Source organism: Corapipo altera, unplaced genomic scaffold, assembly GCF_003945725.1.
Source record: "Corapipo altera isolate COAL_440 unplaced genomic scaffold, ASM394572v1 113, whole genome shotgun sequence".
Taxonomy (NCBI): Eukaryota; Metazoa; Chordata; class Aves; order Passeriformes; family Pipridae; genus Corapipo; species Corapipo altera.
Window position 1 is genome coordinate 2,336,717 of NW_020884895.1, and position 18,322 is coordinate 2,355,038.

At 45.8% G+C, this 18,322-nt stretch overlaps 2 protein-coding genes across 4 annotated transcripts in view; both read left to right on the plus strand.

Annotated features, from left to right (window-relative positions):
* The window catches only part of PSMD1 (proteasome 26S subunit, non-ATPase 1), a 71,201-nt gene extending 69,502 nt beyond the window's left edge, over window positions 1-1,699 (plus strand). Inside the window, exons 24-25 of the mRNA XM_027647257.1 lie at window positions 507-661; window positions 1,480-1,699. Coding sequence (XP_027503058.1) covers window positions 507-653 — 147 coding nt within the window. The 3' untranslated portion in view covers window positions 654-661; window positions 1,480-1,699. The remainder of the gene's footprint in view (window positions 1-506; window positions 662-1,479) is intronic.
* A 9,490-nt stretch (window positions 1,700-11,189) lies between these two features.
* Window positions 11,190-18,322, plus strand: part of ARMC9 (armadillo repeat containing 9) — a 64,428-nt gene continuing 57,295 nt past the window's right edge. For all 3 annotated transcript variants that reach the window (XM_027647328.1, XM_027647329.1, XM_027647330.1), the window contains exons 1-6: window positions 11,190-11,258; window positions 11,884-11,971; window positions 13,650-13,769; window positions 14,328-14,498; window positions 15,484-15,639; window positions 18,122-18,214. In XM_027647328.1, the coding sequence (XP_027503129.1) occupies window positions 11,921-11,971; window positions 13,650-13,769; window positions 14,328-14,498; window positions 15,484-15,639; window positions 18,122-18,214 (591 nt within the window). In that variant the 5' untranslated portion in view covers window positions 11,190-11,258; window positions 11,884-11,920. The remainder of the gene's footprint in view (window positions 11,259-11,883; window positions 11,972-13,649; window positions 13,770-14,327; window positions 14,499-15,483; window positions 15,640-18,121; window positions 18,215-18,322) is intronic.

Consider the following 18,322-nt stretch of genomic DNA (forward strand, 5'->3'; position numbering starts at 1 on the left):
CGTGGATTTGCTTCAGCCTGCCAAGGTGTTTGGTTGTGATCTTTGTAATTAATTACCCTTTGGTTTTGCGAGGTTCTGCTAATAGGATTCATTTGGTGGAAGCTGGTGATCAGATTAGTCTCTGTTTCACAGAGCCTCCTGGGAGGCAGCCACACAGAGAGGCTTCATTAAGATTTGTTTACCTGAAAAGAGGAGCCTTTTAAAGCAATTGCAGTTCAGTTAGTTTTCATGTGGAAAGCTCCAGACTGGGACTGGGGTAAAGGTGTGAATCCAGGTGCCACTTTCTATCAAACCAAGACCTAGATGGTGGAAGGTAGCCTGGATAGACTCTCTCTGTTCCATCTCCTTATCAGGCAGAGATCCAGGTGAGTGTCAGATGCTTTGCTCTCTGAAACTCATTCCTGCTGAGGCATCTCATATGGCCTAGGATAGACTCTGTGGCCAGAAACACTCCACCATGAGGCAGAAACAAGCAGCTCTAAATGCTCATTGCACTTGTCTTGCAGCTTTCCATTGGAGGTATCATAATTCTGAAGGACACCAGTGAGGATATGGAGGAGCTGGTTGAACCTGTGGCAGCTCATGGTCCGAAGATCGAGGAAGAGGAGCAGGAACCTGAACCACCAGAGCCCTTTGAGTACATTGATGATTAAGACATGAGGTACAGTGTAGTGTGCAGTCACCTTTATTAATCCCAAGGAAGGAAAAGCCTCTTTGGATCAACTGAAGCAGTTATCAGCACCCAGCACTCTTGTTTTAGCTCTTTGACGGCTTCTGTGTCAGATTCAGAAACATTCTCTGTCCCAATTCCAAGAGTTTGGCAGCAATTAAAAAGAAGTCCACAAGTCCCCTCCTCTGGGTCAGGCCTGACCCAGTTGTACTGGATATGGTCTCTAATCTGGCAGGCTGGGCTACTCTTGAGTGGAGTCTGGCTGGGCAGAATTAGAGCAGCTCATGGGGTCACAGGCAACAGCTGAGTTGGGACTAGTCAGCTCCTGAAGGATGGCCCTAGAGAAGCAAGTAGTTTATGTAAGAAAACTGTCATCTACTTGACCGCAGGATTGGTCAAAAGAGAACTACTGCTCTGCTTTCTGGGGTTGTCTTGTCTTCCCAGCAGTTCTTAGCAGAATTTGAAGACACTCCAGTCATGGGCTCCGTGGTGCTGTCTGAGCTCAACAGAATGATACTGATAGATCTGCTCCAGGCAATGAGTTCTCAGGTTCCTTGGTTAAAGTGCCTGAACTGATGTACAAGTTTCTCACTGAGAGGCTTTATTTCCAAATATGGGCTGGCATGTCCAAGGGCTCCCACGAGCAAAGATTATCCACTTGAATTGGTGGAAGGGCAGGAAAACAAACTGCTTGCTAAAAACTATAAATGTCACATCAGTGACAGGCTTGGATGACTGTGTGGAGCCAACCACAAGAAGCCTTAGTTAAATGCATTTAATTTTCTGGTTTCTCTCTCTCCCTCCTCCAGGGTCATGTCCTCTAAAGAAGACACTATGCTTGATATCAGAAAGACAGACATGAAGACCTTCCTATCGAGATCTGCTGTTCAGTGCATGCAGCCCCAATCTGTGCTGAGCTAAAGCTGATAGTCCGTGTTTTATGGCTGAAGAACAGATATATGCTATTTAGTGTACTCTTTCACAAAACCTTGTTTTCAAATAAATATATTAAAAACTCTTGACAGAAAACTTGCTACTTGAAAAAAAAAAAAGGAGACAAAAAAAGGAAGCCTAACAACCCTTTTTCGCTCACCCCAAAGGTTAAAAACTAGACTCAAGTTGTGCATCTTGCCCCATCAAAGCTTGACTGACTGCTCTGCTGTAGAGTCGTCAGGATCTGTGCACAGCCTGCTTTCTGTAGCTCTTGTTTAGGCTGAGCAAGGTTACCAGGTCTGCCTGGCCCAGCCACAGCAGTGGTGCTACAGAGAGGTCAGGTCTCCACTTGCCAGCAGCTGCACAGAGGAGGTCTGTTTCCATAATACCTCCATGATGCTGGTCTTCCCCCTTGCTCATCCCTGGTATTCATGTGACAGTGTAGGGCTGACAGAAGGCTCTGGGTGTTAATGATGGGGAAACTGGGGCATGTTTCTCCTTGTTTCACAGAATCCCCTTTTTGTGTGTGTGCTCTCCCTGCTTTCACCAAATATGGGCGAAATAGCTGGTATGAGCAGGCAGGTGGTTACACTAGATGGGGTGAAGCCAGACATAAGTTGTCACACTGATGTGCATCATTAGCCAAGGGGGAATTTTAGTCAGGGATATGGAACAAGGAGCAGTCAGAAGGAAGGAATGGTGCTCCACTGTTCACTGTCCAACTGGCCCTTCACCTGTTGGGCTGTAACACTTCAAAGGGTGTGAGAACACCACACCAGAGATTGCAGCCCTCATCTGCTCTCAGCCAGACACTGGACAAAGCTTCATTGTTCTCCTCCCCACTCCCCATTCCTCCTGGAATGAGATTTTTATTGTATGTGTGTGGGGAGTATTTTGCTCCACATGAACATACCACAATCTCATGTGCATTGGTAATAATGGAAGACAAATCTTGCATATAGGGCCTGGGAGCTTTTCCAGCAGATGGTTTATTTTGGTGAATGTTACTATAGCAATAGGATAGTCTGCCTTGGTTCTCTGCAAACCTAAGAAACAGAGCAGAGGTATGGGACTGAAAGCCAATTTTGAGTCCTAGGCTGCAGCCAGAAGTCCCTCTAGTTGAAATGTCTCTGTAAGGGGGTGGTCATAGCTTGTAGTTCTCAGAGTAATCCAGATCTGTTATGGAGCAGAGCCAAGAATGAACCTGAAATGACTACAGACAGTGTTACTGTCAGTAAAACTGGAAACAAAGAGAGAATTGCTGCTCCAATTCCACGGTCTTTCAAAGCAAGACCTGCTGTTTTGGTGCAAGAAACAGAAGCTGGACAAATGTACATCATCCAACTCTTCTGGTGTTGTAATCCCTTACTTTGAATGGACACTGCAGCATGTTCTGCTGATGTGTGGTGCTTCTGCACCAGTGTGGTGCTTTTCAGGTAATTTGTTAGTAATGCCCTGTGTCATAAAATACTGTGGAGAGGGAAGGACACTGGGAGGAGAAAAAACTCCAGTCATTCAGCAACCTGCCAGATTGGCCAGATACTGCTGGGAGATTTTTAGAGTCCAAGTAGAAATGCTGGGAATAGCCAGCTCAGAAAGACCTAAAGTCCTGTACTGGTGCCTTGGCTAAGCTGTGAACAGTCTTCTGCTTTTCACAGGACTTTTTCCCAAGCTTTTCATACTGTAAGATGTTTCAGAGTAACCAATATATTCCTGGCACTTGCTACAGATTGTCAGTGTGTGTGTGGAAATCTGTAAGTGCAGAGCAGTTCCCACTGAGCCACATACTGCCTGGGGCACCATGGAGGACTCTTGATTCTTGTGCTAAATGATTCTCTTGTGCCTGTAAAATCCCTCCTGCCACTGGCACCCGATGTGTCCCCAGAGCTCCCTTGGCACAAGCAAATGTAAAAACCTCAGATAGCCCCAAACTGATTGCTGAGCTGCTGCTCTGGGGCCACGTGGTGCAGTTAAGCACAGACAGATTTTTAGAGGAGATTTTGGTGACAGTGGAAGAAAGGCCATGTGTTGCAGGCTGTGGACTCCAGAAGAGAACTGGGAATTGGCCTATCCTCACTTCCACACCTCTGGCACTCGACGTGTTTTTTCTCCGCTGTGTAAAGGCACGTGGGGACTGTCTGGTTTAGCACTTAGAACACTCATAGGAAAGCATCCACTGTTTTGGCTTTCCCCCACAGATGGTCTGTGTTTTCCTGTTTGGAAGAATGTACTGAACAGGAGTTGAGGGGATGGGGGAGAAAAGCTGGAGGAACATTGACAGAGCTGATGGCTGGTTAAAGAGGGAAGCCAGTGGTTTAGAAGTGTGGAGGAGGAGAGGTGACGGCCATACCACAAATCTGAGTTGCTGTGAGCAAGGGAGTGGAAAGGGGCAGCTGGGTGGGATGGTGCTCGAGGGAAGACACTGCTCCCTCTGGACCATGAGGACTGTTCTCTAGCAAGTGCAAGCTGACCCTTTGCCAGAGGGCTGATGGCTGAGAAGTGGCTCCTCTCTTGATTGGAGGATGCACAGTAAGCAGCTTCCAGGGTTTTGGCCAGTTTGCACCTCTCTGGTGAGAAGGCTGTACATGTGATGAACAGTTCCTTGGTTGCTTGTGCATTTGGTATCAGTAGATGTGGTTTCCCTTTGGGCATTTCCCCAGCTGAGCTCTGCAATTGGAGGCTGCTCCACCGCAGAGCACCCAGGTCCTTCCCACCTTCCCCCACAGTGAGCAGCCCCTCACCTATGTGTGCTTATGCTCCCTGTAAGTACATAAAAGATAAACTTCTTCCACCCACACCACAGCTAAGGAAATGGTGGTCCTGTGCCTTAGTGAAACGTGTCTAGCTCAGGCTGGTTTTGCTCAGGGGCACTGCTTAAGAGACTGCAGAAAGCTCAAGGACAAGAGACCCTCCTATGGGGCGCTTTTGAGAGCTTGTGCTATGAAACAACATGTCTTGACTGCAGAATGATCTCATACATGTGATTTTTTTTCCCTAATCTCTACATAGTTCTTCAGTTTACTAATCAGGCTGCTGAGGATGCTGCTGTGTGACTACTTGAGGTGTCATGTGGCACCTGAATGAGGTGCTGAGCTTTGCTCAATTGCCAGGGTGTCACTTGGGAAATTTGGAAATGGCCAACCTGTGCCATTGTAAAAAAAAACATGTGAAGAGGCAATATAGCCCCAGGAGAGTTCAAATAAACCTGTAGGCAAAGTCTGGAAATGTTCTGGAGATACAGCAGGAAACTTCTAGAATTATTAGAAAAAAACATCAAGGGAATGGTCAGGAAACTTCCAGAAATCTTCTGGAAAGGTGCTCAAAAACCTCTGAGAAGGCTCTGGAAAGCTGTGGGATCCTGCCCCATGCTAAGGCTCTGACCAGTTTCCTTGGAGAAAGTACTCAGTGCTTTAAATACCTTCATTTGTGACTCATTAGGACTGATTTCTGAGGAAGTGCTGCTCTCCTGGGCCTGTCTGGGGATGCTGCTGAGGGACCCACCCTGGTTGTTTGCCAGGGGCTAATTGGGCCCTGATGCTCGTGGGTTTGCCAGAGGGAGAGGCTGGGCTGACAGGAAGCATGCTTCTGTCCCTCCTGACTAATGGGCTTCACCCCCCTTAACCCTGGTGAGAAATAAATCAGTTCTAAAGCACGCTGCTTCTGACAGATCCCAGAGTCCCTCCAGGAGGTCCTGGATATCCTTAGCCTCTCCTTTCCACTTGTTAACTTGGGTGCAAGCCCCCTACTTGGCACCATGCTGGGCACCAAAGTGGGGGTGGAGATATTGGAAGCAAAGCTCCCAAGGCAAGGGGTCTTCAAGGAGGCAGCCAGCCACCCCCTGACATTGTTACTCAACCCTGGCAGGCACTCAGTAGGTCTTGTCCTCTCACCTCTCCCCATGACAGCAGTGCTGCCCTCCCTATCTCTCCCCTCCCTTCCAGGGCCATGCAAAGCTCTTCCTCCTCACCATTCAGCACGAAATTTGGGCGCCACTGATAATGCTGATGACATTGGCCGTTTATCTCCCTGCATCCTGGCGGCTGGAGCCTCCTCCACCCTCACCCCTGCCATGTGCCAACCCGCCCCAAGCTCTTCCCTTGCTTGCTGCCCTCAGTGTTGATGAGGAGTTGGGTTTTCAGCCCAGCTCCGGGCCCCCCCTTGACCCTAAAGGAGTGACAGGATGGGGGATTTGAGGAGTGCAGATGTTGCAGGACTGTGCAAGGCTTGTGGTATTTGCTTGCAACCTCTGATGGGACCAGTGGGCACCCAAGGGTGCCAATCTTTCCCCAGGATGGTTTCACATGGAAGTAAGAGTCTTTGCTCTTGCTCCCTCAGTGAAGATAACTGGTTTTGCAGACCTGGTTCAGTGCGCTTCTCCAGCTGGTGGGATTAGGCTGGCCCACGCTCTGTGCTTTTGGAGGAGACGTTGCTCCAGCTGCTGGGACTGGCTTGACTTGGCCTCTGAAATCCTGTTCTGTGTGGGCAAATGTTCCAGCTGGCAGCAGCCCAGGTCTGGAGTTTTGTTTTGAGGTCTGTACTCCATTCCTGGCATTGGCTACACAGGTAAAACTCTGGGTTTTGCTCAGAAAAAATACTGTGCAGGTACTCAGGTGAGTCATTGGTGTCTCTGCCAGCAATGGGGGAAATCAGCGTTACCCATGTACTGCAGAGAGGTGACTCAAGGCAGATTCTCTTTCTGCCCAAGCCCTTTGGAGATCAGCTAATCAAAGGTCCTACAGACCATAACTCCAGACATCCCAACCCTGTGCACTTGGTCTGGTGGGCCCTGCTGTGTGATACTATGTACAAGTGTATGGTTAAGCAACATGTGTGTCTGGGGTTTTTCTTTGTGTTTGCAAAGCATGAGCAGAAAATGGACAGTGGAGGGTCTGTACTTTAAGGGTCCAAGTGAAGCAGGTCCTGGTGAGCAGGGCAGGGTGCTTGGGGGGCACCCTGGGGCTCACTGCCTTGGTGCAGGCCTGGCCAAGGGGAAGGGCAGTTGTTTGGTGGCAACAGCATCCCTGGCCAAGGGTATAAATAGTGGCTCTGGTGACCCAGGGAAGAATAGCTACACGGGTGAGGTTAATTGTCAGCAGAAATTATGGAGACATTGTTCCTCCCAAGATAACCTGCAAGGGATGAAATGTGGAGCACATTTTTCCCCTTCAGAGTGGAGGAAAAAGACCTGAAATATTGGTGCCATGTCTTTGTTCTCAGCTTTAGGCTGGCTTTCCCATTTAATTGTTTTTCTCCATTCCGTGTCAATGAGAACTAAGAAGGATTAACTTTTTGTTTCCCCACTATGTCCTCCCAAAGGAGGAGCTGAGATAACTCCTGCAGGGCTGGACATATTCTCTGTTTACTTTAACTTCACACTGAAATCTTTTTTATTTTTAGCTTAGGCCTGAAACCTGATGCTGAAAATAATTAGCTGGAAGCATCTGCACTGGACAGCAGAGTTCATGGGCTCATTCACAGATGAAACTTGCTGCTTGCTGTTCTTGTGGGCCTTGAGGTTTTTCAATTTGTGCCTGCATGATCGGGCAGGTGGCAGTTGGTCTGTGTCAGTGGCATGGGACAGGTGGCCATTGGCCTGTGTTGGTGGCAGCACCAACACTGTGTCGATGCGATGAGGACAGTGAGGTTTGTTGGGAATGGGGATGTTTCTCCTGATGATGAAGCTCTCTGTCCTGCTGTTTCTGTGCACCCAGTTTCCAGACTATTTTCTCCACATTATTTTTTTTTAATGGAGCATCTCTAGCTCTTCCCTTCTCCCAGCTCCCTGCCATTTTTGGCTGGATAACCTTGCTGTTACTGCAAGCCAGCCCTCTCACACATTGGTATTTGCCTTGGCTGGGGGCTTAATGACTCGTGTGTTTGGTGAGGACATGCCAGAAAGCCCAGGTGGGGCTGGGGCACTGAGAGAGGTGAAACTTGAGGCTCAGCAGCAGGCAAAGAAGTCCCATCCAAGGGAGATAAAGTAGCTTTATGGCAGTCTGATGGTGGGGAGGGCAGAGGTTTTGCAATTCCATTGCCTTGGTTTTCCATGCAGAGGGCCCTGGGGAAGCACTGCTGTGTAATTCAGTATGTGATCAGCATCTGAGCTGCTGGGCAAGGGCCTTGCCTAAGCACAGCAAAGCCAGTGTCCAAGCAAACCTCTCTGACCCCCAGCCAGCTCCAGTAGGAGCCAATCTGTGTTCCAACCCAACCAACAATAACGCGTCATCAACTAAAATTTCAAGTGAACTTATTTATTTATTGCCTAAAAGCTCCTTCAATGTATTCATTGAAAATCCAAACCAAAATATTTTTTGGCAATTCAAAGCTGAAGTTTGATACAGAAAATAACAGGATGTTTAAGCTTGAAAAATATTCCTCTCTTGCCTGCTTGCTTTTATTTTTAATGCAACCACTTGGAAAGGCTACTGCAAGAAGAAATTTCCTGCAAAATCTTCTACTTGAGCACAGAGAACAGCCTTCTGTTTTTAAATCAAGCAACAGGTTATGATCCAGTCTAGGATCTGCAACTGGCAGGGTCAGTGGCCCAGCCCCAGGAACACTCAGCCCCTGGCAGAGGTGGCAGTGACACCTGCCCCAAGGAAAACCTAAACTGTGGAGCTGGGGTGATAATGACGAATGTCCTTACTTGGATACACAAGACAGTGAGGTTCTGCTTTTCGGGTTTGAGGCACAAGCTCTGTGTCTTCCTGACCTTACCCCAGGTGTTGGCCAGAGGGTGGGTGTCCTCCCCCTGGGCAGCACCTTCCTGAAGAAATTCCCACAGGAACACAGCAAAGCCTGTGCAAGGCAGAGTACACAGCAGCCTTGTCTGCTCGATGGAAGGGGAATTCTGCAAGAATGGGAGAGAAAAAGCATGATGATAAACCAAAGCCCAGATCCCACACAGCCCTTCCCACCATCCTGCCCAGGGCTCCTCAAAGGAGAAAGACAGCTGGAGGTACCTCATCCTGGAAATGAGAAAATCTGTGGAAATCCCCTTCTTTCCCCAGGGGCAGTGTCTGATCATCACCAAAACAAAGCAGGAGAGAGGGAAGAGAATGAAGCTGCCTTTACAAAGGAGGGCAGCTGCAGCTGGTCTGCTCCAAAACCTTGAGACCACCTCTCTAAGAAGAGCCTTTTCCTCTTTTAGAGGGACAGGTGACAAACAGGAGGAGTTCACAGCCCCATCCCATTCCTTCAGCAGAAGCAAGAAGGACCCCAGAAGGCTGCACTCCCAATGGTGGTGAGGGGGATATAAATGGTTAAGGGACCCAGGCCTGCTTCCCCTTGGAGCTGAGCCAAGTGCCTGATAAGCTCCAGCATGGTGAAACTCGACATTAATAGTTAAGGTTTGTTATTGTGGGATCTCTGAAAGAGTGTATGGAACAGAAAGAGTAAACCTCTGGCTGTAGAAAGACTTTTGAAATGTGTATATCTAGAGTATATCTACTGTTTGTATTATTAGAAGTTTAATATATATAAATTTTGTGCTTGTTTATAGACATAAAACTGTGGTATTCAGTATATAAACCATGGAACCCAGAAATCCCAATTGCCAGCTCAATCATGTATCATCCTGACCACTTAACACTGCCCACAGGAACTCCAAAGCTAATTTGAATGCTAATTGTCACACTCCCGGGGAGCAATGAGAACACAAACTAACACTTAGAATAGAAATTTCCTATTGCTTCCTAGGAATTCCCTCTATATAGGTGCTTTCTATAAAATATCCTTCTGCTTTCCAGAAATTTCAATGGACTTTTTGTGGGATTTTCAGAGGGCTTTCTAGGAATTCACACCAGATTCTAAGAATTTTCCATTAATTTCTAGGAATTTCTTTGTGCTTTCCAGGAATATCCTTGTTCTTTCTAGGAATTGCAGAGAATTTTGTAGGGATTATGGAATGGAATTCCAGGGTGCTTTCTGAACAGTTTGATGTGCTTCCTAGCGATTCCTGCCAGCTTTTGCTCACTTTTCTTCCAGTACTTTCTAGGCCTTTTTCTATACTTCCTGGAAGTGCTGCAGAAGGAGGGAGCCTGAAGAAAACTGGTGACATTTCTCCTGATTTCCTGGAAAAGCTCCTTTCCCAGCAGGATTTCTTTAGCTGAGAACATCTTCGAAGCCAGCTGAGTTGGGAAATGAGATGTTTACAGGGGCTTCTGGCACAGACAGAGGTTATGGATGAAGTCACCTGTTCCTGGCACCTTTTCATCATCACATGGAACACAAGTAAGTAGAAACTGGGTGATGTGGCACAACCCTGGCTCAAACCATTGCTCTGTCCCTTGCTGGGACAACTGTAATTTGATGAAGCAAAGCATGGGAGCTGAGAGGGGGCAGAGGCTGGTCAAGGCTGCTTCTGCCTTTCATAAGATATTTAACACCTTCCTTCCTTCTCCCTTTCCTATCCCAAAGAGCAGCAGTCTGCCTCAGTATTTTATTCAAAAACACCAACACAGTGCTGGCTGGCCAGGGAGCAGTGGTGAAGTAACTCCCACGGGTCATGAATGGAACACTGGTGCCCACCCACCATCTGTCATAGCTCTGCTTCCCATCACCTTGCTCTTTCCAAACTTTTCACCTCTTAAGATGATAATTTTAGGTCTGGGAAGAATGTGCCAGGGTGGTTTTTTTTCCCTGTCTCTTAAATATTGGTTTTGATTGCATAAGGAGGAGAATGTCCTTAAATCATGAGCCAAGGAAAGCTGTGCCCTGAACTGCATGCACCCAAGCTGGTGTTGGCAAGTTAAGGTTTGGCTGGGAAATGGTCTTGGTGGAGAGTAGGGTCTCTGAGCTGGCTGGTGAGATTAGCTTTTGGGACTTGTGAGGTTATCAAGCCTCAGAATCTGGGGTGGGGTGGTGGGGGCAGATGCAAATCTCTGTGTTCAGTTTCTGCAGTTGCCTTCAGGAGCCTGGATAAAGGGAGATGGATGGTGCTGTGCTGTGTCTGGGTGTGGGATGTGCAGAGGACACGGTGGAAAACAAGGCTGCACAAAGTGATGCTGAAACCCTGGTCAGGACGTCGCTGGCCATAAAACTTCACTGTGTCGAGCAAATGCTTTCTAGGAACCCGATGTTAATGGCAAGAGGTTCATTAACACCACTGTTAGTTGAAGAAGGGACAAAGCCTCGATAAGGGGCTTGGCCAATCCTCCTGTTTGCTCTGGTGAGGCTTCCATGAGGTAACGACCCACGGGGCTGGTCCTGGCATCCCTCATCCCGGCTGTGCCAGGGCTATGGATCAGGCTCCTCACGCCGTGCTCGGTCTCAGCAAAGCTCTGCCCTGGTTGCCCAGCGTCTTTTTCAAACGAGCCTCCTAAGCTGGGAGGTTTCAAACGAAATTTCCAAATTAGAAAGCTCCTGGCCTGCTCAAGGTGCGAAGGGGATCCAAACGCATTTGTTAAGGACGCGAATAAATTTTTAAAAAACTGAAGCTGCCCCCAAACTCTGTGGGAGTTACCCGGGAGAACGGGAACCTCCTCAAGGCGTCAGCAGCACCGCCGCCCGCCAGGGGGCGCCGCCCGCGGGGGGCGGGATCCTCCTTCGTCACGTGATGCCCTCCTTCCCGGGCTACGATTGGCTGAGATGGGTCACGTGCGCGGGAGGGGGCGCGGCGCGGAGAGAGGCCGCGGTTGCCGGGGAGACACGGATGGTGAGGGAGGGGGGAATGGGACACGGGGGATGGGGATTGGGACGGGGGGAGTGGGACAGGGGAGACTGGGACAGTGGGAATGCGGGACAGGTGGGAATGGGATTGGGATTGGGATGGGAATTGGGACGGGATTGGGGCAGGGGGAATGTGGGACAGGTGGGATTGGGACGGGGGAGTGGGAATGAGATTGGGACAGCGGGGATGGGGTTTGGTACAGGGCGGACTGGCATGGGTGGTTTGGGACAGGGGGAGTGGGGCAGGTGGGATTGGGATTGGGACAGGGGAGACTGGGACAGTGGGAATGTGGGACAGGCGGAATTGGGGCAGGGGGTATTGGGATGGGGGAGATGGCGGACAGGTGGGATTGCGACAGGAGATGTGGGGCAGAGGGGGCAAGGGGGATGTGGGCAGGTGAGGGGGGCTGTGGATAGGTGGGACGAGGGCAGGTGGGATGTGGGAGAGAGGGGATGGGGGCAGGTGAGACGTGGCAGGTAAACTGTGTTTCTGTGAGTGTGTCTGTTGTGTGTGTCTCCTCGTCGTGCTGGTTGGAGATGCGATGGCTGACGGGCTGTGCTGTGTGAGCCCTGTGCTGCCACTGACACTCCCGTTCTTTGCCATTTTCCAGCTCTATCAGCGATGAGGCGTAGCAGTAACACTTAGCAATGGGTGACATTTTAGCGTACGAGGCTGAGTTACTTGGACTGGTGAGAGAGGTTGGTTTTCTCTCATTATTTCTTTTCCTTTTGTTGTTGTTGCTGTTGAAATAAGCAAGGCAGAATTTCATAGCTGCTTGTATTCAGAGCCAGGCGTTGTAACTGTGGTCTATATTCTGGAGTTTTTATCTGGCCAAGTGTTGCTACAGTCTGAAATCATACTGACTCCTGTCATGCTCTGTAGGTTCAAAGGGCTCAATATCTGTTAAATGTCAGCAGTCAAACAGCAGATCAATCAAAAATTATCTATTGTTCGTTGGAAATGAGGCTCTCATTAAGGGAAGAATGAGGTTGATTAGATCTGACAACTTTGGGGCTCAGGTCCAGCCTATGGTAAAGGTGAGATCTTTAAAATCTTGCTTGGCTGCCACCTTATTCCATGTGTGTATAAAATCAGAAGCATATAAAAACCCTAGAGCTGACAAAGCCCAGACAAGTCCTGAGACTACTGATCTCCACGGTTTAATGCCTAAGCAGGATTTTCCAGGTAGACACTCCTCTACCCCTATTGCCCATAAGAGGAAATCAGAATAAAGTGTGAAAGAATCCAGTGAAAAAGACAGTGAGAGACAAGTGTTGAAGGGCAGGTACCTCTATGGCAGCCTGTGCTTCTGGATAAATTGGCTAAAATGGGATGTTTATGAATTAGAACAAGGACACAAACTGTGATCTCTGCTGCTTGTTGCTTCCTCATCCCTTTAATCGACCCTGTGTTGGCAGCCTTGCTTAGGGCCCTGAGTGGACACCAGACTGAATCCCTCTGCCGTGTGTGATCCATCCTGTTGCAGATTCCACAGGTGCTGGTGCTGCAGAGGGGTGATCAGGAGTGGTGATCAGGAGTGGCAGTCAGCTCCCACTGTGCCCAGCTGTCACCAGGCTGTGTCTTGAAAGCCAGGACAGTTACTGCCTCCCAAAAGAGTCAACCGTATGGCAAAGTCATACACAGCTTAAATCTTTTTGTGGGTCTCTAAAAACAGTTCTAAAAAGAGGTTTAAGTTCATAATCACTACTATACTGCTGTTTATGTTTATTGTGAAGAAAGCAATTCTTGTTCTCCGTGGCAATGTTGGGAATCCAGGTCAACTTTGCAAAACGAAGTGTGATGTCTTCCCTCAGCAGCCAATGACTAAGACTCCTGAGATGAGGGGAGGAGGGGAAAGCTGTGTCTAATATATTGACTGTACACTGAGAGGAAGAGGCAGGGCTGTTTATTTCTTCCCTAGAAGAAACAGTGCCTGATGAGTTGATCATTGGCTTGTACAGTTTCACGTGAGGGCTCTGGCTAAGAGCTCAAGCTGTCTGACTGCTGTGCCCTCTAAGAACATTGTTTGCAAGGAAGTAATTTACTTGTTTCTTCAAACAGAATATAACACTAATGAATTTTACTTAATTTTCTTCTTTGGTAGAATGAAATTACTGACTAAACCAAGGGGCATCATTCTTTCAGAGAGGATGTACTTGGTTGTCTCTAGGATGCAGGAAGAAGTTTAGAGTCAGTATTTTCCTACCAAAAGGTCAATGTGCAGTTTCTGACACTTATGGATCCTCCTATACAGAAACTTTGGCATTTCATGAGTCATTCATTGAAGCATTAATCATCTAAAAAATTATTAATCATTTATTTTGAAGCATTAATCATCTAAAAAAATTTTTGTCCCTGCATGTTTTTGTCTTGTAGTATTTGGATTTCGCAGAATTTGAAGAAACAGTGAAGGTATTTAAAAAGGAATGTAAAATAAAAGGGAAGCCACTCCCTAAACCAGCAGATGTTTCCTCAAAAGATCCATTGCCTGTTCAGGTAATGCATCATTTACATTGAGTAATGCTAAAGACAGTTAAAGGCCACTAACGACCCTGTGAGTTACTACAACAGTGAGATTATCTGAACTGTCTGAACAGATTCTTGATTATTTGAAGAAGTCTTCTAGCAGTCTTCTTCCAGTACAGGAACCCTGAAGTTTGGGTTTGTTGTTTTTTTTTTTCAGAACTCCAGTGCTTTTGAACACAGTAGTTTTGATTCACACTACTTTTAGTTTTTATCTTACCATAGGTTGAAAAGACTGATTTTCACACACTCTGGGCATTTATTTTTCCCTTACGGTAAAGCCGGGTTCCCAGAACTTTTGAAAATTTGGGCTTTACCTCTTGTATTCATGGTTGCTTCAGGCTCTCAAACATATTAAAAATACATGGTGAAAGAATACTTGGCAGTCATTGAACTGTGATAGATTTTTGGATAAAACCTTTAATTTGAGGTTTTCAAATGGCACTTGAATTCTTCATTCACTAAATTACTGCTGTGCAAATGTGGCTCTTCTGCATTTGTTTTTTCACTGAATGCCTTTCCCCTTTGCAGGAAGATCTGCTTGCAGCATTTGAAAATGGTGAGCAGAAAGTTTTCTTCCAGCTCTGGGAGGAGCACATTTCATCTTCAGTGCGAGACAATGACCCTGTTGCTCAGAAGTTGGAGTTCTATCTTCACATACACTTTGCCACCTTCCTCTTGAAACAAACTGTGGGAAAGCCTGTAAGTTTGGTTCACAATTCAAACCTGAAATTGCTTTTGTTTGTTTTGCTTTGTTTATCTGTCTTTAGTGTGAATGAGGATGGGATGGTTTCTAAGAACACCCAGAGCATGTATCCAGTTTTGGGCCATAATCTGCATTTTAGTTGAACCAGACCCTTTGTATTGTGAAGTATAGAGATGGAAGTTGGAGCTGCCCGTATCTTGGAGCTCCTGAAGTATTTTAACTTGGAAAATACCAGCATGCCAATACTTTCACATCTGTAAGTGCAGAGCATAGAAGATTCTTAAAACACTTACTTTGCTTCCAGTTTGAACTGTAGCTGTGAGTTAAAATATAATAATTTCTGATGAAATGGGGAAGCTGAATCTTGACCAGCTCAATATATCATATTGACAAATATAATTCCAAGCTGTTATAGAATAAAATCTCTCTTCCATGGGACTTTTATGATGAAGAGACATTTAAGTAGCCTGTACTCAGCCAGATCAGCTGGGGCTTAATAGCTCCTGCCTTTCACCTGTCAGCTGCTACAGGAGTATTTGGATGCCTTTTGTGTGTTTTCCAGCCTCTGAGGAACTTCTGTTCTGTGTGCCAGCTTCCCTTCCTGGTGCTGTGCACCAGGATTTTTGTGGTTCTCACTTATCACTGATATAAAACATGTCTAGTAGGTGTTTCCTCTTTACCTGAGTGTGGAAATGGCATTTTGCTTTAGAAGTCTAACCTGAAGTGAGCAGGAATGATTTACGTTCAAAATCAATTTTCTGTCTCTTCTTTTGTTGGACCTACATGACAGAAACAACAACATTGGTTTAAATTTTCTTTTATGACTGAAACATGATATAATGTTCTCTAGTTAAATAAATGTTGGGTTTTGGAATATCAGACTTGGTATTAATATACTTGGGTCTCTGCTTGTATTTTCCAGCTTTGCTGTGCATTCAGAGTGGTAGTTTTCTAAATTAAATATGCTACTTTGTTTCCTAGGACAAAGCTAAACTTGAGGAAAGGATGTCACATTTTAAGGCATACCTGGAAACAAAAGGAGCTGCACTGAGCCAGACTACAGAGTTTCTTCCCTTCTATGCTTTGCCTTTTGTTCCAAACCCCATGGTACACCCTTCTTTTAAAGAACTTTTCCAGGTAAGTATCTGTGTTGGAGAGGTGGTATTTATGATGACTTTTCTCAGGGGGTGATAAATATTCAATAATGTTTAGTTTGGTGTTTGCCTTTATTGTTCCTTTTAGCAGAAACTGTACAATCCTAAAAAGACATATATTTAATGGAGGAGGGGTTGTGAGACTGCTATCAATAACAGGGTGCCATCTTAAATATGTATTTTATATTTGCTTGAGTCTTGAGTGGTATGCCATCTTTGTGTCCATAAAATAGCATTGCTGCCTCTCCTTTTCCACACATCCCTGAAATATGAATGCTTCTGGGAATGACTCTGTAGTAGTTCAAGTCAACTTACTTGCTTTGAGGTTGTTGCCCAAGACCACTATCTGTGTATATATAACTGCATTTAAAGCATGATATTTAGGCATAAGGAGACCAAAGTAGTTTCATTTAATGTGGAAAAGAGAAAGTCAATTTAGTAAGTAATCCTCTTGAAACAGAAAATGAATCAGTGTTGTCTGTGTTTTGAGACTCTTCCCCCCACCTCCCAAAAAAAAGTGCTGGAAGAGCATAACTGTGCTTTGTGGTTTGGTGACTCTTGCCACAGGCATTTTTCCTAGTTAATTTTTTTTTGTTAAATATGTTTCAACCTTTACATTTGAATGAGTGTTTCAGAGTTGAGTTCTTAGACTTGCATGTGCAGGGTGAGAAGAGAGTGTAGAAGTTTGGCGTGCTTGAATTTCAAAATAGATCTCCTTTCCAGGTGCACTTTCAGTGTGATGATGATCTACAGTTACTCTGCTGATGAAGGGGTAATAAACACCCTTACATTGACCACTCTCTGGGCAGATGGTTAGGAGGTGACTTTCAGAGCTGGGGCTTGATGTTCCAAAGTATTGGTGGCAATCCCTGTGGGGAGGGTTATCTGCTGGGAATGCTTCCCTGTCCGACCATGTGAACAGTTGTGCTGGCCTGGCTAAGCAGCTGTGGGCAACTATTGTGGTGCAAGGAGGTGCCTCCAGCCCACATTGCCACACAGTTTTTAATATCAAATCAAAGCTTAAGTGATATTTGCCCTAGGGCTGACTTTGGATGTACCAGCTGTTGAGGAGCTCCAGTTTATCACCAAAAAAGGCATATACTGCCATTTTCCTTTGGGACTAGCTATAAATAATGAGATGGACTGGTTGACCTCAGAGATGGGATATGCCTACTCTTTTTTAATTATGCTTAGCAGCTTTTTTTTTTAATGCCTTATCTAAGACGAGATCCTCAGGTTTATTCATAGTAACCCAGTGTCCAAGCTCTTGGTCCACAGTCACTCATATTTTCTTGTGGGAATTGTACAACTCATTCCATGTGAGTGTTGAAACACAGATTGTTTTATGTTTGAGAAAGAGCAGCAGTGAGTCACTAGTCTAGTAAGCAGTGTTCTGATGGCATATATTTTTCTCAGGCATCTGATGCTTTATATAGTAGGAGTTCCTGTCAGTTTGTGTAATACATCTTGAAAAATAATACACACTCCTCTCTGTAGGAGACAAGGTTCCTTAGGTAATATACAGTGTGCTGTGGTACACTGCTGTCTGGATACTGAATTGGTAAATGCAGCAAGTAAATTCTGTACATTCTCCAGCGTGGTGAAATAAGGGCAAATCTGAGCTGTGAGAACAGCTTGCAACATAGTCGTATACAGCAGTAAATTTAGGAAGCTCCTGTTACTTTTTCAAAGATAGAGCTTTTTCATCTGTTGGCTAGCTTTTCCTCAAGCAGGAACTGGCTTCACTAAAGGTGTAAAATAGAAGAAATGAGTATTTGGTGGATTCCTAGGTGTATTTTGGCTTTTTTCCTCAGCTGTTTTTTTCTTGTGCCTATGAGACACTGTGTCAGGCAGAAGACAGCATTCCAGTTAATGGTGTTGGTCTGTTATGTTGGTCTATTTTTTGTACATGAGTTGTTTTTCTCCAAATCCCTATTTTAGAAATGTTGTACGCTGATCACCAATGTCATGTCATGATGCTTGCAACAGTTATTGACAAAATCTACAATTCCCAGATCTTGTTAGGAGTGAAAGATGATTAAAAATTGAGCACTGCAAAATTATTCATTTTGTACTCTATTTAATAAATGTAAAATTCATATTAAATTAATATTAATTTTTTATCTTTTTCTCAAGTTGCTTGTATTTAAAGATGCTTCTACTTTCAGGGCAGTTGTTGCATGTGATTGCAAGGCACCAACACTGTGTGATAGTTTTGCACTTGAAATAAAGCCTCATTGTGCTTCAAGAACTCTTGTCTAGAAATAATCCTGAACTCCCATCTAACTTCTTTAGACTTCTGTGGGTAGTGAGCAAACACATTCACTTTAGTAACAGTGAAGGGGAAATCTTTTCAATCCAGTGCTGGCTGCCTTCTAGTGGAAGGTTGCTGTGATCCAAACAGTACTTTCTGCAGAGTGTACATATTTGGTGAACAACTGACATTATTTGTTTTTCTTTTCAAGGATTCTTGGACGTCGGATTTGAGGGCGAGATTGGAAAAGTTCCTGTCTCTGACTCTCAAAGCCAGACAGACTCCTCGGCTTCTCACTTTATTTGTATCCTTTTGAGAAAACACTTTGATGATAATTGGAATTACTATAAAGAGGCAATATCATTTATTGCAAGAGTGTGCTGATAAGATTTATTGCAGAATTGCAGTAATG